General features: G+C 38.2%; 1 protein-coding gene across 2 annotated transcripts in view; it reads left to right on the top strand.

The window, feature by feature from the left end:
• Positions 1–22,587, top strand: part of KCNT2 (potassium sodium-activated channel subfamily T member 2) — a 197,543-nt gene that overhangs the window by 78,562 nt on the left and 96,394 nt on the right. For both annotated transcript variants that reach the window (XM_037069416.1, XM_037069417.1), the window contains exons 6-8: positions 2,838–2,912; positions 4,056–4,139; positions 7,339–7,433. In XM_037069416.1, coding sequence (XP_036925311.1) covers positions 2,838–2,912; positions 4,056–4,139; positions 7,339–7,433 — 254 coding nt within the window. The remainder of the gene's footprint in view (positions 1–2,837; positions 2,913–4,055; positions 4,140–7,338; positions 7,434–22,587) is intronic.

Raw genomic sequence — 22,587 nt, 5'->3', positions numbered from 1 at the left:
TATCCATTACGTACATGCTGTATGAGTCAAGCAAATGCCGTAGTCTGGCCGTTTATCGTTCTCGATACCTTGCCCCGATCTGTACAAAAAAACACCCAGGGAACAAAAACACGTCTGCTAGGAACCATTTTAATGAATTCTCTTAATTTTTGGCAGAGCTCTGCCTGGCTAACACAACTTGACCAGAGTTTACAGAGCCTCTGTTTGATAAAGAGCTCCTGACTGTGAACGCTTTGCTTTGTTTTGCTTTGCTTTTTCGCTATGAGTTTGCAGTCTGGAAGCGGGGCTGGGTCGGAAACACTGCACAGACAATAGCAGAAGGCAGAGTAATAGGTGATCTCAGGGAGGCCACGGGATGAAAAAAAAAAAGGATCCTTGACAGATTCTGCAAAGCCCCTGATCCTGTGATTTCACTAATGAAAGGAGAGAAGACAGGACAATAGGGATTTATAGAATTAAGAGAGGCATGAAGGGATGCACATATAAAATCAAGAGAATCATAAATACTCAAGTGTGGCCAGACTATGGGGCATTTAGGGAAATATCGGTGCCAAACGTTTGGGATGATATTGTGAGCGCCTTGGACAGTCATGTGCCCTGGGAATTGATGGAGGACATTACACGTGGGACTTCTATAGTAGTAATGCAATTCTAGGGCTATTCGTTCAGAGCTTCTGGGCCCCGCAGCTCAGAGAGACATCACACAGAAGGCCAAGTGCACAGTGAAGACACCGTTGGAGTAAAGGAAAACCAGGAGTTAGTGTTTGGCTGGGTGAAATGAACAGATGGATGCGATGGAAGACAAATTATGAACATAGACACCGAAGAAGTCAACTGATGGGTGAAGGGAGGGAGTATGGAAAAATACCCAAGGGAGAAGGGTAGGGAAGCTGATGTATCATCATTGTTGGAAGAAGAATAGAGCCACCAGGGAAGACGGAAGTAGACAAGAAGGGAGAAAGTTAGCAGAATCGGGGGCACATTCATCACTGATTTTCGGTTCACAGTTTCTGCATGTGCTTCACCCCATCTCTATTTTGGGGGGAATCTTTATCTAGCAGACACCGATCTTTCTTTTTAAAAAATAGGGGTTTAAAGACAACACTCCTTAGATGACTTTTGAATCCTAAATGTAGAGCAAGTTTAATCCCAAAGGAAGCCCTCTCAAATGTGCATCCTGTTCAAGTGACCACAGGTCTGATTCTTTAGGGTCTGTACGTGGCGCCCAAAGAACAGGCCCCTTTGTCTTAAAACTGGCCTGACTCGGTGCTTCATTCACATCTCAGCATTCTTTCTCCCTGCGGGCTCCTCATGTCTGATGTTTCAGGCACAAGTGTCAATATTACATGGTCTCTCTGTGTAAGCCAAGCTAAGTGGATCACTTGAGCACTTCTTACTTAACTCGAGGAACTGGCAAACGCTGCTTGGCCCCTGTACTAACTCCACACAGAGGAGTTAGTTCTCACTGCTTCCGTTTCTTCTACCTGCACTTCCTGCCTTTTTTTTTTTTTTTTGTATAATCTGGAGACGAGAGACAAGCTAATGATAAAAAAGCCTGTCACTGAATATTTCAGCAGATGGACCACAGCCATTCTAGAACATTCCTGGACCTCTGGTGCAGAAATTTTCCATCACTGCAATGTTTCAAGCCTTTGAGATTGCAAGAAGATGAAGAAAGAGCCTTAAGTTTATAGGCAGTGTTTGAAAATAACTGGAAATTACAGGGAGCCAGATTGCAAACGATTTCCTAATACATAGACCTCTTCATTGGAGATGACCTGCTTTAGGAAGTTCTGAGTTGTGTTTCACTGGACATCACTCAAGAAAGTTTCAGTGATGAGGACTGTATATCAGGATGGACTTCCTGGGTGTGTCCTTCTGCAGTTGTGGGGGCCCGGGGCTTGGTGGAATGCTCTAATGTCGGCTTCTGGCAATTGTTTACAAGTTGTTAATAAGAAGCCGTGCATTTGCTTTTGCACTGGGCCCCTTGAATTGTGTAGCCAGCCCTGATTACATGGGTTGGTAGGTTTGAAAATCCCCTTCATTTATGTTTTCTTACCATCAAAACAATGTTAATATCGATGAACACTGGTAACCCGTAGTATGTTTAGGATCTATTTAATAAGCTTTGAGAAATGCCTGAGATTTTACTGCCTATATTTTCCTCTAAGTTTTTTTTATGGTTTAATGACTTACATTTAAGTGTTTAATCTATTTTGAGTTTATTCTTGTGTATGGTGCAAATTGGTGATTAGTTTCATTTTTTTTGCATGTATCTGTCCAGTTTTCCCAATACCATTGTATGTTTTTGTCTCCTTTGTCAAATACTAATTGACCACAAAGCCACGCATTTATTTCTGGGCTTTCTATTCTGTTCCATTGAGCTATGTGTCTGTTCTTCTGCCTGTGCCAGGCTGTTTTGATTACGATGGCCATGTAGCATAGTTTGATATCAGGTAGTGTGATACATCCAACTTTGTTTTTCTTTCTCAATGTGAATATATTTACCGTAGTAAAAATTGTAATTGTCACTCTTTATGGATTCTACAAGTTTTATTAGCCCATTTCATTTTTGCTGGTAAATTTTCTTTGATCAAATATTATGGTATGATCACAGTGTGTTATGTGCAATATTCAAGGATTGCTGCACCATTTGAATTGCTTCTTAAACTTACCACAAAATTAAGAGGGCACAGTTACATTTAGAAAAATAATCTCTAAACACCGTTGCTATGCCTATGTATGATGATTCAGGGAAATTCTGAGTGCTGTCTTTTTCTCTCTTTGGTGGGATTTGGTGTAATTGACTTTTATTTTTATTCATTCTTTCTTGAAAGGGGAACATCTGGGAACAGATTTTACGGGTACCTTTCATCTTGGAAATAGTTAATGCAGTTCCCTTCGTTATCTCGGTAAGTCCTAAAATCTTCTTTTACAAAATAATTTTGTCATTAGATTTCAGTGAAGCCTTTAAATCCCAATGCTAATAAAATATTTAGTTCTGATAAATAAAGTTAGGTTTGGGTTAGAATCATAGTACTAAAAAATAAATAGTGAGATCCGTTGGTTAGCTGGATTGTGAAGTTAAATGAACACCAATGAGATTCAGTAAGATGGTAAAATGAGATACGTCTTAGAAATGTGTGGTCTAGCAGTGCCATTTAAACAAGTACTCATATTGTCTAAACAGACTAGAAATTACTCCATTTCTTGTGTATATTGTGAAATTAAAAAATATAGAAACCATGTAGAACCACATACTTGTAAACAACATTTCTCAGACTGAGAATATATTCATCTCTAGTTTAACTACAGGGTTTACTAGGTCCAATTCTCTCTTTAACAAGATGGCTTACCCGTTTCACGAAGATTCTGTTTAAGTGCATGCTTCCACTACAAAATTGGGTTTTAATTTCTGTTTGATAGGGTTGTAATAATGTCTGCAGGGACTATGCTTTCTAACACTTTGAGTTTTATTTGGAAAACGATGAAAATAAGAAGATATTTAAAGCTGTTGCTCACTTCTGACAATTATTTTAATTTGAGTCATTTATCTAGAGGAGCAACTGGAATTAGATGAAATGGCTAAGTAAATGTAATTCCAATTAAACATGGTTCCCCAGTGTCAGTTAAAATGTCTGAATCCCGAGCATGAGTGGCAATGTTATGAAAGGGGAGGGGCTTTCTTTCTTTGTCCTACTTTCCCCCCCAAAATGGCAAAGAAGAAAGAGGCCATGTCTACTTCAAACTGTCACAGTAAAAATTTAATGGTAGAATTAGCATAGTTACATCTGACATCCAGTGAGAGCTTATTATCTTCTTTCTGCTTCTACAATAATTTTCCAAAGAATTTTTCCCCAAGAATGAGACAATGAATGAAAAGATCGTATCTGCTCCTTGCATTTTATTAATAATATGAGGTTAACGTATTTGTCACATATTTTAAATTATTGTATTGTTTTGAATACATTGTTCTGTTTTACGTTTCTTTTAAATCTGCTGGATATGATTCCTTGCTTTGAGATAAGAGTGTAGTTTTGATTTATTTTTTTCAGATATTTTGGCCTTCCTTAAGGAATCTCTTTGTCCCAGTCTTTCTAAACTGCTGGCTTGCCAAACATGCCTTGGAAAATATGATTGTAAGTATGAAAGCGATATGCAAATGCAAACATACCCTTCCCCCTTTTATTATCTCTTACTTTCAGTGTTCAGATTAACCAGAGAGAGAAAATGAGTTGATGTCTTTGCCTCATTACTTTTTTCATTCTATTTCTTTCCCGTAAAATATAAATTCATACTGCTGGAATGTTTTGAGTTCTAATTAAATATCTAAATGTTTTATTTTTGAACTTCTTTTAAATGAATATAGTATCTTAGTAAATAGCATCATTTAAATGTTTGTAAAAATGAAGGAAGTTTGGTGAAATGCTATTAGATAATTAAAGTGACACGTTGTAGAGACGTCGAAGCTAATGACCCTGCGTGACCAGGGTCAGATTTATAACTCTGTCTGTGTCCTTATAGAGTGAGAACTTGCAAAACACAGATGTGGCCAAGTCACTACCCTTTTTGGGCCCTATGAACTGGTGAACCAAAATGATTTAGATTTTCTAAATATCACCACACCACAGCCAGCTGCTGCTTGGACCGGTCCCAGGAGTGCGTCATCTTCTGGAGACAAATAACCTTTTCAGACAAATAAACTTCCCTGGTTTTAAGGGTTCAGGAAGTCATGGCATCAGAATGTTCCTAACTGCGCTGGGCTCATGTTTTGTAAAAATCTGTGCGGCTTTATAAAGCCCTGGGTAGGAGGTAGGGGACCCTCATTACAAAGTCATCTTTTTAGATTTAGTTGGGTTGTGAATAGGATATTCGGAGGGATAAACAAAATCAGAAAGTCAAAGATGCCAAATTCAGAGTGTCCCCAAGGCTGACCCTGTTTGAAAGGACAGATTTATAACTCTGACCAGAATACGTTGACGACAGGGCTCAGCACTTGCTTGGCAGTGAGCTGTAAGGCATTTGCTATCTAGTCTTTTATTCTATAAATGTTAAAATAAGTCCTCTATGTGCTAATCAGTCTGATAGGATAGCCAAGTGACTTAATTTCTTTATTTTCAAAAGAGAATAAAAGTACCCACTCTACAAGCTTGTTGTGAGAACTAAAAAAAATTATAGATACATAAACAAAGACGAATGTGTGTACATATATACATAAATATAGTAAGGGCTCAATCTTATTAATGTTGCTACAAGGCAATAAAATGTTTTTTTTCTGGAGGTAGACTTGTTTTTCTTTTAAGTGGCTTTTAAACAGAAATTATGACAAAAGTTTTGGGCAGAAGTAATATTTGGATAACATTTGAGAATTCATCAGTGGATGAATATTTCTAAACATGTTCATTGACCTGGGGAGTCTCCTGAAAATGCCTGGCCAAACCGTGGGCGAATGTGGCCTGTGGGGTGGTTTGCAGAAATACTGAGCTGTCTTAACTAGTCAAAAAGAAAAAAAATTACTAAATAGACATTGCTTAAATTGTTGATGAAAGAAATGCACTGGAAAAAAAAATAAACCTCTGTGCTAAACTGTGTTGTTTGTTGTTGGAAAAAATAACCTAACCAAGGGAGAGAAATGGTCAGTCCTGGAGAATAACAGGAAGGCTTTGCAACACTAATTTATGGTTCATTTTCCATTGCAATATCTCTAGATTTTGCTTCTCATGCTTTCCTTGGTTGCTCAATTTCATTGGTTTTTCTGCCCATTAACACCTCTGTTAAAAGAAAGCAAGGGTTGAGAGGTGAAGTTCTATTCAACTTAGTGTTTTGTTAATGTAACAGTTCTGGTTAAATGTATGGTGGCGGAAGAGAAAATGCTGTCTCTTTGGGATTTTATGTTGGTGAAGTTATCTCTTGTTACATTGACTTTAAGAACTTTAACAGTTTATTATAAAAAATTTGAGATGAACTGAAAACTAGAAAGTAAAAATTATGAAAATCTACAAATCTATCATACTGAATACTAGTAATAATGTACACCTTACATTTTATATTAACACATAGACACGTCATACATTAAATTATATTGTATGTTTAATTTTATAATTTGAATTTTTATCATATACTAGTGTATAGTAAACAAGTTCCTATGTCATTAAATATTCCTCTTCAAATCAATTTTAATGGATGTATCTAAATCTATTACATAGTTGTTTTTTTTTAAATATTTTCTTTCTTTATCTTTAGAGGGGAAGGGAAGGAGAGAGGGAGAGAAATATCAATGTATGGTTGCCTCTGTCGAGGACACACAATGTATCATGTGTCCCCCACTGGGAACTGGCCTGCAACCCAGGCATGTGCCCTGACTGGGAATCGAACCGCGATCTTCTGGTTCACAGGCCCGTGCTCAATCCACTGAGCTACACCAGCCAGGGCCTATTACATAGTTTTGATCCATTTACTTAACTTTTTATTTATTTTGATCAATATATTTTTATATTGCATATTTTAGTTATTTTGATGGTAATGAGCATTTATTATTTCATATAATAAATGTAATTTCGTAACAAAGATAAACAAATCATTATTGATTTCCATTTTTATTATTTTCATGTAGTTAATTTTAAAAAAATATGCTATTGAGTAAATACTTAATAAATGAATGAGTGAAGTACAAAGGACATACTTGTGAATTGTGACCTGAATTCCCAAATTTCCATCAAGAATGATAATAAATTGCATGAGCAGTAATAAAAGAGAGTGCTCATTTTTTTGCATCTTTAACAACACTGGGTGTTGTTATTTTTAATGTCTTTCAATTGCAAAGATAAAAACATATATCTTGAATTCACAACTCTTTTAATAGTAATGAAATTAAACTTAAAAATATTTGCTCCATGGCTATTCAACTTTTTTAATGATAAATTGTCTGGAGCAATTTCTGATTCAGGGAATAAGATTTGATAGTAGTCTGACCTAACTTTTACTTTCTCCCTAATTGATTATATTATTTTCTGATCTTTTAAAATTGAAATTGGCCATGAAAGATTATACTTCCAGAGGGCTTTTGGGGAGTCAGTGTTTGCAGATATTTGTCAAGTGAATAACTAAAATTTGGTGCTTTGGTGGTCCTTCTAGCCTATTGCCTTCATAACATGGATGTTTTGGTAAGATCTATTTTGACCCAGGCAAACATGAAAATATGCTACCATATACATTTAAAGTATGTGTATTGAGTAGGCACAAGATAGTTGCAATATAATACATAGTAATAAATGTAACGAACTCATGAATGTTTAATATTTATCAACATTTAAAATACGTTTTTCTGTCTTATTTTAGAATGATCTGCATAGAGCCATCCAGCGCACAGGGTCTGCAATGTTTAATCAAGTTCTGATTTTAATATCTACATTGCTATGCCTTATCTTCACCTGGTAAGATTGCACAAATCAGCATTTTTATTATGCTTTATTTAACTATAGTTTAAAAAATTCTTATAGGCCATTTTAATGAATAATCAGATAAAAATCAATCATCCCATTGATGTTCAGTATGAAATGGGAGGGGTCACCTACAGAAATAGAAGTGGAATCCTTCGGTCTTATAGAGAAAGCAAGGAAGTGCTTCTATCACGTGGTATTGGTATTTCTAGCATCTCTGGCTCTTTCCCAAATGCTGTGAACAACCAATGCATGGGTTTGCCCTGCGTGCTACAGATGTCACACACGGTTTTGTCCTTCAAACCGCTGACATGGAGGTGCCTTGTTTTTCTAGTCTTCGAAGCGGAAATGCCACGAGAAAGCTGTCACTGCCCGTCACGGGGTCTGCCTGTGCCTTCTCTGGGTGACATGGTTGTGTGCAAGCAAGCAGAAAGTGAGGGCAGATCTGGAGGAAAACAGTTATTTCTTCTTTTGGAAGGTCCCGCTTTGATGATTAAAATGCAAAGCATGTGAAATGGGGCACTGCCCATATGGATTCGTGCAGATTCATAACTAGAAAAATAATGGGAATATCCAAAAATGAGGTAGAATAATGTTCTGTTTTGTAGGAGTCTTACGCATTATGTGTAGCTGTGCTCTGCCCTGGGTTTGACCTACTGAGAGATAACAAGCTAATTAGGAAGCACTGAAAGAAGAGTGTGCTCAGATGCTCTTACAACTGAACTAGCTATGAGTAGAGCTATAGACACATGTATTTAAATACATTCAGGCCCCGTTTACAACTGGATATGGTCTGAGAAACTCGCTGTCGGGTGATTTCGTCACTGTGAATATCAGAGTAATAATGAGTTATGTTATGATGTTAACTTGGCTATGACATCACTAATAATAGGAATTTTTCAGGCCATTATAATAATCTATATTTGGTTTATATAAATAATTTATACCCCAAAATTATATTTGGTTTGCAGTTGACTAAATGTCATTATGTGGCATGTGATTGTCTCAATTTGGAAATACAGGTACGACAGCCCATTTGCATCAGTATGCAGCTAATATGTCTATTAAGTGAGCGTAAAATACATTTCATGGCACACTTTTATATTTAAAAAAGAAACATTTTAGGATATTTTATGTCTTTAAGCATAAAGTATCCCTCTGAAATTGTCACAATGCCATCTTATTAAAATTTTTTCCCTTTTCACAAATTGTTTTTTATTGCTCACCTACTAAATATCTAACTTCATAAATATGAAATACTAATAGTAATGACCTCCTTTCTAATGTCACTAAAAATTCTTAATTTTAAGGTAAGGAGATTATTTGAATAATTTAGGAGGTTTTTTCCATTTTACTTAAGGAAAAGTACTTAAGATTAAAAATTGTATGCATGTGTACACAGGCCAGTATTTCCATTGTTGGAAAATTACAAAATATAAAACAAATGATTTCTAAACAATGTGAAAAATCTGTTAAAGTAGAAATTACCATTATTTTTTTCTGCCTGCCCTATAAATGAAGGATATCTCAGATATAAGTGTGTATATTTTGTATGTATTTATCTATGTATATGTGTACACTCATAGAATGTAAAATATATACATACATACATACATATATGTAAATATATACACACACATACAAATATATCTATATACACAGATATATTATACATTGCAGTGATTACAGCTATAATTAATTGTTGTTATATCCTAGAGCCAGGCTATCGATGCTTTTGAAAATCAGAACTTTTAATATGTACATTGTTATTTAAACCCCCAAAGGTTCAGGAACTAATATTTGAAGCATTGGCAGTGTTGTTCACAAGTCTCACCATCTTAAAATTACCTGCTTTGGAAAGCCAGGACTTGGTTTTGAAATGTTTCTTCTCTCCATCATTGTTAACATTACAAAGAACTGTCATTAAGCATCTGTCTCCCAGAGACACATGCTCACTACCAACCCGAAATACAAATGAAGCTGCCGCCCCTCTCTTTGTAGGGAATGTGCTCGGAATCGGTTTTCCTGCCATTGTAATGGAATTGGATGGACCTTCCCCACGTCTGCTTGTACCCTTCTCGGTCACCCACACCCCCTTCCCAGGCAGCTGTGACTTGGGATTCTGCCTGCGTCTCTGTGACAAACAAGGAAACAGGCGCATGCGGGAAGGAAGTGCATGACTTGAGCTTAATTATTAACGTATTCTGAGCAATAATAATACTCTAATTTATAATGCATTGGGTGTTCTCAGGCATTTGTTGGCTTATTTTGAACCAACTTTACTTCAAACTTTAGTTTTTTATTTCAGTATGTACATTTATGTATTTTTATATTATTTCATAGAGTTATAATGGAAAGAAATCTATTAGGCTAATGGATAGTTCATGTTGTAGTCACATGTGAAACGTTGAATTTACTTTCTCCGTCTTATTTCAGGAGAAAAGAAATTTATTCATTTATTTCTTTGAAAATGCGACTTAGTTAAACATTATTCATGTGCTTAATTCAAAAGCATCTGGGATTTTTGGTGCATTTTTGATGAACAGTACTTGACTGCCAGAGGCATAGGTTCTCCTAGTTACTGATTCAACTTGAAGGCAATAGCTGCGTGGGAACTGGCCAGTGCAGAGTTGGGTAGTGTAGTTTGGAAAAAGTACAAGAACATGGTCTACTGGTGTTCCCACTCTCCTATTTGAGTGTTAGTTTTGATTGGCCACACTTACTTGGCTCATATTATAAATGAATGACAGGAAGTGCATGTGCCTGAGTATCTGGCCACTGACTACCAGCTGCAGGGTACACTGGATGGAGCAGAAACCTTTTGTCCCGACTCAGTTTTGCATAAGCGAGCAGCCAGGTTTGGGGTGGCTAATTGGCCGAGTCAGGCAAGTTTCATTTGGGAGGAAAGAGAATGGGATCATTTAACCAATATAAATAACAATGAGGTAGTTGTTATTAGTTAAAAATCTAGGTAACTTGGTTTGGGGTTAAAATTTTGTTTCCAACAAGCTGCTTTTGAAATACGACATCAAGTGTGTTGTTATTTTCAACATGCAAATCCTGAGAACGATGGTCAACGTGTTCAAGTGGTTACTATGGTTAGGCACATTTCAGAGCATGTAACACGTAATAACTAATTGAATTTTCAACAGTCTATAAAGTAAATTCTGTCATTACCCTCATTTTATAGATGAAGAGACAGAGGCACAACATAGTAAAGGAATTTACAAAAAGGAATGGTTAAATAGGCCTGCCTTAAATGTTTATCTGTCTACTCTGGGCCATGGTAAAACTTCAGAAAGAAAGAAAGACTTTGCTTATAGGGGAATGAGAATCAGTCTATTATCTGTATTCTCCTCTGAGCTAAACCCTTGTTCACAAATCCCTAAGGAAAACTGATTTAGGACCTATAACTTGATAAAATTGAAAGCATCAATGAATTAAGAGGGTCCTGTATAGTTATTTTCAGAAATACAAGAACTTAGAAAGTATGCTACCCACATATTTTAGTGAAGTATTGCAGAAGTAAGAATAAAAGGAAAAAACGAAGGTTACATATGCAGTGGGATATATAGTAGAACACATTGGCACTGACCCTGGGAAGCTGTTTTCACACTGCATTTTACCAGAAGTACCGCTGAAGGCTTAGCCAGGCAGAAGTGGGGAACATTATTATATTTTATGGTGTACACAAGTAGCCATGGGAGGTTCCCATTGAAAAATGAGGGGGGAAGAGTGAGAAAAAGCCCAAGTCCTCGGAGCACACCCACCAGGAACCAACGACTTGGAATGGTCCCTACAGGCAAAGTTCTGAGTGAAGGGCTCTTGTACATTAGTGTCAGACCAGCCAGGTTGGCCGTGCACGTGTGAAAACCGCTGATCTGAAAACCGCATGCACAGAGGGTGTACCACGCAGGAGGTCTCATTCAAAAAATTATGATGAAACCTAGCCGATTAAGAGATGAAATTCAAGAAAAAGAAAGAAGATTCAGTAAAAGAGTTGAGGTAAGAGATAAATCAGTTCTATTGAAGCATCAGGCATGAAGCCTCGGTTCCCAAAGAGACTGTAAAGTGTCCTAATGGTGGCAATGATAGCTCACACATTTTGAAAGTTTACCTTCTTTGCCAGGCAATTTTCTTTCTCCACCCCCCTATTAAATTGTTTAATTTTGCACAACATTCTATGGTAGATATTATTGTCTTCATTTTACAGACAAGAAACTGAGGCACAGAAAGGCTAGACCAAAGGTGACCTTAGTTTATTTTATCTGAGGTTCCCAGGAGGAGAAAGGAGAGCTCAGAAGGGGGCCCAGTCCTATTGGCTCAATAGTCCACGTCTTACCTATTCTGATGTTATTTACCTTATGTCCTAGAATCATTAACCTGGGTACATAAAATTAATAATCAAGCAAAAGGATCAAATAGAATTATAATGTTCTCATCTCTATCACAGTCGATTTTTAAATTACTGTTTCAAGTAGAATTACAATTTAAGAAAAGGTATTAAGATGACAATTTTTGTTTTTTCTTCTATTTCTTTCTTTGAATTTTTTCATTTCTAAATTTTCACTTCGCTTCCGCCATCTGATCTAAATCCTGATTCTCTAAGGAAAAGTCTCCTCCTCACCGGTTATTTTGAATGAAAGAACATGCCTGTCTGTGCATCATGGTGTAGGATGAGGGGTGGTCATTCTTCGTGAATGACTTAACTGCAGTGTCAGTGGATGTCATTCAGGTGAATAGCTTAGGACGCGACTCACTAACCCTTGTTCTGCATAGACAAAAGGACAATGTCCAGGGGAATAGGAACTTTCTTCCAACAATAGAAATATAAGATTGATTATCACTTTAGAAACTCCATTTCTCCCTAGACAGTGTGAAAATCCGAACATCTCCAATTCCCTTAAGTTCCATGGGATTATTAGGCTTTAGGCAGATGCTTTACAGGAAATGAAAACGATGACTTGGAACAATTTAATTGGTATTCATTCAGCACGTACCCAAGTGCCAGGCGTGGGCTGATGCGAATGCTAAGGTCTGAACTACAAGCATGAAGGCAAAGTGTTGGTTACCTTCAGCACAGAATGCCATTACTAATTAAATTTTCCAGTAACTGTGCATAGCAATAGGATTCCCAGGGAGTGCATGGATATTTAAGGTTATTTATTTCTGCCATGTGACTTTTTTTCTCTGAAAACATTTTGTTGTACAAATTGACACTTACCAGGTGCTAAAAAAGTTGATAGTCTCAATATTTCCTTTCACCCAAATTAATGTTTTCCTTAGAAACCTTGCCAAAGCAAGGTTGGAAAGCTTGTATAACTAAATATATTTTTAAAAGAGGCAAATATTCTTAAAAGCACAGGGTAAGTGGTTAGTCATTCAGGTGCCTTTTATTATAGATACAGGATCTGTTTAAGTACTCAACTCAGTTAAGACTTTTCAGTCATTTGAAAGAGGGTTCAGGAGAGTCTGTGTTTTAAAGCCTAATTAAAAGTTGACCAGCTTTTGGTTTAGAATTACATAACACTGAAATTATTTTGTATGGATTTGTGTCAAAGATGACACTTAAGAATGTTTTGTAAAGAAGCAAACGTCACAGCAAGACTCAAATCCAACATTCTTCCTGAGACCTTTCAAAAATAAACCACATTTCTCTAAAAAGAAAGTTAAGCTAACATCGATGAACTAGCACTCTATAAAGAGTTCTTTGACTATGTGAATGTGGACTTACCTAGTACAGTTTTCAGTGCCTCCATTACTATTGTGGCTTTGAAAGGAAACTGCTTCTTTTACGAAGCAGTCACGTATTAACGAGATGCATATATGGCATCACCATATGGTGGGTGGAGATGGTTGCAGGTTGGGGTTGAGATGAGGCGCTAGCCTCACGCTGCACCTGCTCAGCCCCCGGGAGCTTTGTCTCCAACAAGGTCATGTGCCTTCAAGTACCTGGGGCCCATTTTAGGAGTCCAGGTTCTGGCTGCTGTGGACGGGACCCCTTTGTGGCCATGTCTCACCTGGGTGCTCTCTCACCTGTGTCCTCAGCCTCCTGTATTTCAGGGCAGGCTGTACACGGACTTGTGCGACCTGCTGGCTCATTTTTATAGTGATGCTTGGGGAATCTTTACTAAAAAGGGAGAGCTTTACAATCAACGAAAACGATTCTCCATTCTGGTTCGATGTTTCATTTATCCTGTGCATTTTACTCCGGTTGATCTTCACTCAAGTGTTTTACTTCTTGTAAAGTTCACTTGTTATGAACTTTAGTTTCCACCTCAATGCTGGATGTTGTCACACTGGAGTGACCGCAGAAGAGCTTTATTCAGGAAACGTTAAGGTGTGCTTGCTCTTTGGCATGAGGGTAAAAATCATAAACTAGAATACAATCCTTAGTTCGTAGGATCCTTGCCCATCCCTTAAGTCCCTGATGACACCTTCATATCATTCACTATACCCTGGAAATTCGCTAAGGGCGTAGATCCCATGTTGTGTTCTTACTGCCACAAATGTTTTTAGAAAGAGAAATGACATAGTTTTGATGATGGATTGGACACCACGTGTGAGACAAAGACAAGTGGAAAGATGACTTCGCAATGTACTCTTTGGGAAGCTGACTGAATGGTGGTGCCTTGCATGAGGAAGAGGGGACCTGGGGAGAAACACATGAAGGAAGAGAAACGGAGTCCGCAAGAGCTGAGACGCCATTCAAAAACAGTGAGCTGTTGGGTGGCCACTTGTGGATGGGAGCCCTGAGTTCAGGACAGGGATGGGCCCAGGCGGGTAAACTTGGGGACCACGAGCACATGGATGATCATCGATGCGGGAACCAGAAGACAGCACCCGGGAACGAGAATGAACAGAGTGGAACATCTGAGTAAACACTGAGCAAGAGCAAAGATCTTGACAGGCCAGTAAGATGCACTGTATGCGATGGAGCGCACAGTGTGCACAGAGACAAGAACTTCATTCTTCTATGTGTCCAAAAACAGGGCAGTTAATACACAAAGTGAAAACTAGGGGCCATGCAATGAGAGCCTGGTAACCAGGTAATGGTGGCAGAAGATTCTAATAGGGAACCACATTACTAAAATGAACCGGAGCATAAATGTTATTTTCCACTTCTCCAAACATAGCTCCTTCTATGCCATCCAATCCAGATGGTCGCCTATTTTAGAGCGTTCAACGTCAGGGCTTTTATCGCACATGTTAATGATAAAAAAAGCATCTTCTTACCATCAAGCGACCGAATCTGGGTAAAATTCATACGTCCTTTAAAAACTCCGCAAACTTTATTTCTTCTCCTTAAAAATTCCTCATTCTTTTCATCCTGTCTTTTCCTTCCTGTTAATTCATCTTGTGTTACTTAACTCCCTAAATTTCACAGACTCTTCTGCATGTCAAGTGACGTTTTGGGATCATTATATTCAAGATTATGTGTCATTGTTATTCTCCCAGTTTCCTTTTAGTAAATTCTGTACAATTCGTTTATTGCCTTATAACTTACTTTCTTTCCTATCCATACTTGTTGCTAAAGTATTTCAAACTATTTCGTTGCAGTGTTCAGGGACTCATTTTAACATTGTCTACTGTCTCTCCACTCATTGCTTGAGCTGGTATTCCCTAACCCCAGGGCTATATGAACCCTCACTGACATTTTGCTGTGTAAATGTCTTGCAGGATCTTTCTGATTATCCTTAATAATCCAGGTTCGTTTGGCCATTTAATACTCTCTTTAGAGCTTCTGTCCATCCATTACCTTATATTTATAACAGACCTTCGTTACAGCTTTCTGTGTAAGTTGAACCTATTTATTTTTTAGGTTCCTGGTTTGCTAGCACATTGATTTTGAGATGTTCTAAATATCTCATGTGAATTCTGCAGGTGTGCGTTCCCCCTAGCGTGCCTGCTGGGCGGGGTGACAGGCCAAGTTCAGTGCCCTGCTTTACAATGACCTTGTATGTGGAACTGCAGCACTCATTCCTCTTTCCCTTTAGCTAAATGTTTCCCAAATGCTTTAATGTTTCTCCCCAGGATTTTGTGCTTTGTGTATTGGCCTTTCCCAAAATCTTTCCTATTTTATAATTATAAATTTAAACAGAACGCAGCGCTGAGAAATCACAAAGATCAAGATAATTTACATAAAAGCATTTGGTAAATTATAAAGTGCTACTCAAACATAAAAGTCCTATTTTTATTGCTATAATTTAGGGGGCAGGTTTCTCCTGAAGCAAAAAGGAAAATTGTTTCTTTTAGAAATTTTATTTCTTACAGAAGCGTGTGTATATGCACAGTGATTTGGGGGGCTTTTGCTAAAAACAGAAAGGCACTGAATTTGAAGGCTGTTTTGAGGACTCTTCTGCTCTCCTGTATTGGCTCTGTTTTCTGCCCTGAGGCAGGTATTTAAAATGCATGTCGAAAATTGTTGGATGTTTAGCCCTGGCTGGTGTAGCTCAGTGGATTGAGCGCGGGCCTGTGAATCACACGATCGCGGTTCGATTCCCAGTCAGGGCACATGCCTGGGTTGTAGGCCAGTTCCTCTGGGACGTGCAGGGGACTCATGAGAGGCAACCATATATTGATATTTCTCTCCTTCTCTCCTTCCCTTCCCCTTTAAAGATAAATAAATAAAATTAAAAAAATAAATTATAAAAAAAAGTTGTTGGATGTTTACATTTCAGGTGATTAAAGACAGGAAGCAGTAAAGGGTTGCCGTTACCTGAGCCTTTTTCTCCTTGCAGCCTAACTGGAAGGCACTGTAGGCCAATGTGTCACTTGGAAACGACAGCAGCTTGGGGCATTCGCTGTTGTTAATTAGTCATGTAGTTCTCCAGACTGTGAACGTGGTTTGCCTTTGGTTCAGAGAAGGATTCGGAACACAGTGCTGGGTAAGCCGAGTGCTCTGAGGGACCTGGTTTCTTCCTGGCCGATTTCTGTCTGCAGTGAGAACACGGCTTCTTTCGAACTGTTCTCAGACAAAGCTCACCTTCTTAGGTTTCTACGTAGTTGGGGAGAAGTGAAGAAAAGCTTTGTTTTATGCTGGGTGTTTCTCCTTAGGAGGAGAAGGACCCTTGGTAGAGGTTTTGACTCGTTCTTCCCTAAGCTCCACCCACTGTGGAGGGTGGGTGGGACTAAATCTGTTCTTGTGCCCAGGGAACGCCCCAGCAGTGCCCACAAAATGATGTCGCTTGAGGACATTTGTGATGGCTGACAGAATAATGTCTGTTCAGTGGGCATTTTGAGCTGAATGGATCTCATCCTGAGCAAAAAAGTAAAGGAAATAGCACATTTATTGCATAGGCTGGATTCTAAACATGCTTTCTTTGCTTAATTATTTTTCTCTTGCAAAAAAAAAAATTCCGAATCAAAAAAGTCTTGAATGGTAATATCTTAATTGCAATATTAGCTCTTAGTTTAACCGCTTTGAGTATGAATAACCGGATATGGTAAAGCTCTCACAACTTTTTTTAAAGTTTAAGCCACGAATGCAAAGTGTGCCTTATGTAAATGTCAATGCCAACCACATTTTCCAGCAAATTCCTGTGGTTCAGTGTGTGGCATTGACCCTTCTGAAGCTGCTTTTTGAACAAATAGCATTGATCAGGAAAACAGCTGTGATTTCCCATGAAAAAGATAACTATTTAGCCGGGAGAACATTCTGCGTATGTATTGATCTCTTTAAGAATAGTTTACAAGTTGAATCCACTACCATAGGAAGGTTAGTTCAATGTCCCAATGAAATAATCAGATACTTCTCAAGAGTGTTCTTTTCCACACATAATTATTCTTGTGTAGTACAGACTCACGTGTACATATTATACTTTAAAATAGATACGAGTTCATTTAGTCATGTAGCTATCTCTTACAAAGGAAAAATTGTCCATTGATTCTAAGATGAGATCAATTAAAAGGCTACCATTACGACAAAGTATTTTCTATTGATAAACATGGCATTCTGATATTACATTTGTATTTATTTTCTATTTTTTAAATTCACTCTTTATTGAATTTTTCCATTGTCATTGACTCCCCTATACCTGGTCCCCCACTATTACTACATTTTTTAAATGTTGGATTCCAGTAAATGATTATGTAAAAATAAGAAAGTAATTTTCATGGCTTACAAGGAGAAGCGACATATTAAGCTTGATGTTCTCTTTTGTTCTGAATGGCTCATTAAATTTGGACCATTTCAGAAAAAATAAAATAAAGGTTCATTTTGTGCCTTACTTGATTTCCAGAAACTGTCCGCTAGAGACTGGATTTTTGGGATTAGCTTTGCCACGTGGCATTAAGAAGAAAGATTTTTCTGTGGGAACATGTTAAATGAATAAAATCAGCCAATATTTATTCGGTGCCACTTCACATTTTTCATGGGCAAGGACATAAAAACTGAGCCTTCACCTTCTAATTTCTTGATAGTGAAGAAAGAAATCCAATGCTAAACCAAAACTTTTCTGAAGAAAATTGGTACATGTACAGATTTTATTTTGCTTTTACCTACTCAATATAAACATATCTTTAAATACATAAAGGGAATTAATGGTGTGTAAAGCTAATATTCTATTGACTTTGCACATCACTTTTGACAACTGAATCAGAAAAGTTTAAACAAAGTCAAAAAAATGTAAATCGCAGAGAGGCAAGACCTCACAACTGAGAACGTGGCTGAGGTCTGGGTTTAGGAGCTTTGTGTGCCCCTTACTCCCTCTGCTTGGAGCTGCAGCTTCACTCGGATGAGGGTCAGGGGCAGCGCCTTACAGGTGGTTTGTCAGCCTGGGGGGCTGGTGCAAAGGCAGGTGGTGCTTGAGGCAGAAGCAACTACTCAGGGTGTCCGCAGACTCTTACTAACGAGCTCATCACTACTGAATTTGATCACATCATTCATTCTCTCGCCTGACATTTTTCATTTGTGTCTATGGTATTCAGGATAATACAAATGCCTGGATGATGTGTACAAAGTAATTCATGATTTGTCCCTGATACTTCCCTTGCCTCATCTTCCTTACTAGTTTTGCTCTACAGGCTGGACTGTAACCATACTGAACTTGAGTTGTGTTTTCCACAGCTGAGCTTTTACTGCAAAACTCTACTTTGTACTGGTAGAAGCTACTTTGTCTATGACTTGAATTTGAGGCTTCTCCTACTGAATACATTTTTTTAAAGAAAGAACCTAATGGTTAGGAAGAGAAAGTGCAAATAAAGAAGAAAGCAGAATAGGTATTGTGTTTTGTTTGTTCATTGGCATGTTTTGGAAAGTTAAACCTTTAAAAGGGGGAAGGGAATATGGTGCTGAGATGTATTGACCTTATTCTTCTATTCTGTGACTGGGAATAAAGCAGGGGTGTACTTAGTAGGGATCTCTGATATCACAGTAGGACTCAGAAAGTGAGTGCAAATTACTCCCAGTATTAAAGTCTGAAAACTTTATATAAAAAAATCAGTCACATGTACATGAAGGGTATGAGCACATGTGTGTCCATGGGCACCCCTACTCACTATGCATGCACACACACTTCATTGGTGCATGTGCACAGATACTCATATAAACTCAGTTTGTGCACGCCTGTCCTCTTCTATAACATACTAAATGCCATTGTTTCTCAGTGATCAGTCCTTGCCCCTTTCATTTCATTTTATAGTTTCCTCCCAGGAATATGTATTTGAGCCATCTTTTGTGTAAGCCCATAAGTATTCCAGGAGGGTGTGGTATACATGTCCATGTACGCTGAGACCTAGGGATGGCTGACAAGCCTTGAAGGACCCCCATCAGGGACCCCGTACCAGGCCGTCAGCAGTGCCAGGCATCAATGCCTGTATCTCAACTCTTACAAGGTAACACAAGGGAAAGGAGGCAATTTGCGAGACACGCGGTTGGCAAGAAAGTGCTGTTGGGTTATTTCCGCTCTTGCATAATCAGAGGATGAGCGTGTGGTGAGTGCAGCAGCCTAACCCCTTAGCGACTCAGTGCCTTAGGTCTATGGGTCCCAGGATCCTGTCATCTGATTCCACGAGACCTGGAACGGAACCTGCCCTTCCTCCATCAGCACTTTTTCCTTGTAAACAATGGACCCTTGTTCGATGTGTTTGTCGTTAATGTGCAGAAAAACAGAGAACAGGAACCTTTTGATCGTACAGAAAGGGGATTGATGAGCATTTTACGTGGGAGAATTTGGCCTAACAAGAGCTGATCTCACGGGAGACGGGTCAGGCCGCAGCCTCCACTTCCTGTTTATGTTGCAGGTTACAGGTGGACACCGAAAAGACCCCAATAGTGTGACTGCACACATTGACTTAAACCAGGTTCTATGGCTTTAACTGCATCCTTTGTAGCCTTTAACTCATCCTGTGACATTTCCTGGTACAGTCCTCCCACTAAATATGTACAAAAGCTAATTCACCCTATGTCCTCCTTAAAGTGTCATGTCTGGGCAATAGCAACCATTGTCCTTTCTTTGGGCCAAACCCCCCCCAAATTGGAATCATTCTTAATACCTGTTCTGTCACCCAATATACAGTCCACACATTCCATGGATCTCACCTCCTAAATATCTTGCAAATCTGCCCATTCCCACTCCTCTCAGTTGTCACCTCGCTGGTCGAAACGATCACAACACCACGAGAGCAACCGCTGTGCAACTGGTATACCACATTCGCTCTGGCTCCGTTCCAAGCCATTTGTGTCATGGCAACCAAAGTGACATTTGAGAAATATAAACACCATGTGTTACCACTTGCTTAATGTTCAAGATTTCCTGTATGTCTTGACATGTATACCAAACCTTTTAATATGCTCCCAATTCCGGGTGCAGTCAGGATTCTCCCCATCTTTCGTTCTCATCTCAGACTGCCAATTTCCTTCCTCTGCTCGGAAGTCCACTATTTTTTTCCTGATTTTCTCCATCCTGCTAACCTCCATACTTCCTCCAATGCTCTGTCTCCCTTCTCTGCAGAGTGAAGTCTGCCTCATCCTTTTCATGTTAATGTGAATAGCACTTTTTCATTGTTGCCTGGCACACTGGAACCCATTATAATAGGAAACCATAGCACTGGGGGGCTTTTCTTGTATATTTATATATTTGTATATTTATATAGATTTACTTCAGACATCATTTTCTCTCTCTTCCTCTAGATTCTAAGCCCCATCAAGGAAGCAGTTTTGCTGGGGGGGGGGGTGGTTTAAGCCATTGTCCCCAGAACCTAGTACTGTGCCTGACAGAGGAACGAAAACATTCCAAACCTTTTTCAAATGCCAGTGATCTACACCAGAGCAAAAGTAAAATTCAAGTACTACACTGAAGATTCAGGAGAGAAAAAACTCTGGCAGCTTTGCAAAGAAGCAAAAAATAGAAAATAAAAAATAGTTAATTTATATGAATATAAGGTGATTAAGTTATACGTCTTTATTAACTGCCTCATTCATGTTGCTTTGTTTTAAAATAATAGAAATAATTGTAATACTTTTGATGGTGATATGGGACCTCATTTTTCTCAGTAATGGTTTAATTTCTTAATAGTGGCATTTCCTTGAGTGATAGTTTAAAGGAGAGAACATCATTCTGATTTTACTTGATTCCTGACTTCACCATGTTATCGCTTTTGATCGTAATGATTTTGTCTCCTTATTTTACCTGGTTTCATCTATTTTGTTCATTTATCTTACTGCCTTTTAAAAAAATCTAACTATTTTCCTCCAACTCACAGTGGAAAATACATCCTGCGTTAAGACATAGTATACGTTTCTTAGTAAATTAATGTGGGTGAATATGAATACACGCCCAGCTCAGCATGTATCCTGAGGAGCACAAACAGCATGAAACATGACATGACTGTTTCATCCTTCCCACCATGAATAATGGCAACAAGGAAAATTCAGCCTCCATCTGCATGCATTATAATAGTCATGCCCACGGGCTGATGAGTCTATGAGAAATTTTTCAAGATAGTTCAGCAGATGTTTTTATTTTGTTTTAATCAATTAATGGTGAGAGGAGATGAAATGTAATACTTTAATGTAATTTCATTAGAAGAAATATATTCTATAAGACTAGCAAGGGACACAATGTGGAGTGGCTTTAATTGGTGCATTGGAGATGAGAAAGAACTCTTGGCACTCTGTCAACGATGCTGTAGTGTTAGATAGTTTGTCCCTCATACTGTGGTGGGAGAAATTAACTAGAAGTTATCTTTATTAACTAGGTGAGTGAAAGAATGAAAAAGTGCATTTTAAAATCTGTAAATCAAGATGGTAGCTCTTCCAAGTGGAAGGATATTTTGTTAAAATGAGAGTAAAGAAATACACTTCACTGTATATGTGGCCTTTTATTTCTAAGGATAATTCAAAATTAAATGCTTGGTATGAGATTATATGTATATGAGATATATATATATGATATATATATATATATATGAGATATATATATATATATATGAGATAGGATTTGTATCTCATATATATATATATCTATATATCATGGCTGTATGTATGGATTTAGTGCAAAAGGGGCCATAATTCTTTTAAAATAAATGTTGTTATGATTTCTGCATGTGTTAGCATAGCTTCTTTAACTAAAATTATCTTTTGCGACATTTAACAATATTCCAGCTAACAAAAAGAAAAGTAGAATTAAACTTTTTAAAATGAGATATCATTTGGAGTCTTCCTTCCCACGTGGCACGCTCAGTTTGGTGGTCCCCATTTTAAATAATTGCAGGGCTTATGGAGAAGCTGTTCTCTTCTTCCAGCTTCTTTGTGAGCAGGGGAAGAAGCTGCTTCAGGGCTGCTCCGTGGGGCTGCCGTGGGGCACTCTTTACAAAGTGCATTTTGTTCAATGTGTTCGAAGTTCAGATTTGCAGGAAGTCAGATTGGCAGGAAGTCAGTAAACACCAAAGTATGAGGAGCAAAGCATAATGACTCTGTGACTCTATGGGCGGAATAGTAGGTCATTCCCAAATGCGTGTGTATGGGTTTTTAAGCAGTATTAAATCGAGATGAAGGGTAGAGATGGCATTTTAAAATTATATCTTTTCATCTCCATTAAAAAATAAATAAAACTTCAGGGCCTGACAATTCCACTATTCAGTTTCTTCAGGGGACGGTTAATCCGGGGCAGTGTGATCTCGGGCATGGGCAAAGGTAAAATGTTAT

Source organism: Sturnira hondurensis, unplaced genomic scaffold (assembly GCF_014824575.4).
Source record: "Sturnira hondurensis isolate 20B ecotype Veracruz unplaced genomic scaffold, ASM1482457v3 Scaffold0018525, whole genome shotgun sequence".
Lineage (NCBI taxonomy): Eukaryota > Metazoa > Chordata > Mammalia > Chiroptera > Phyllostomidae > Sturnira > Sturnira hondurensis.
The sequence above is the reverse complement of the archived record's forward strand: the minus strand, read 5'-3'. Positions and strand labels throughout refer to the sequence as shown.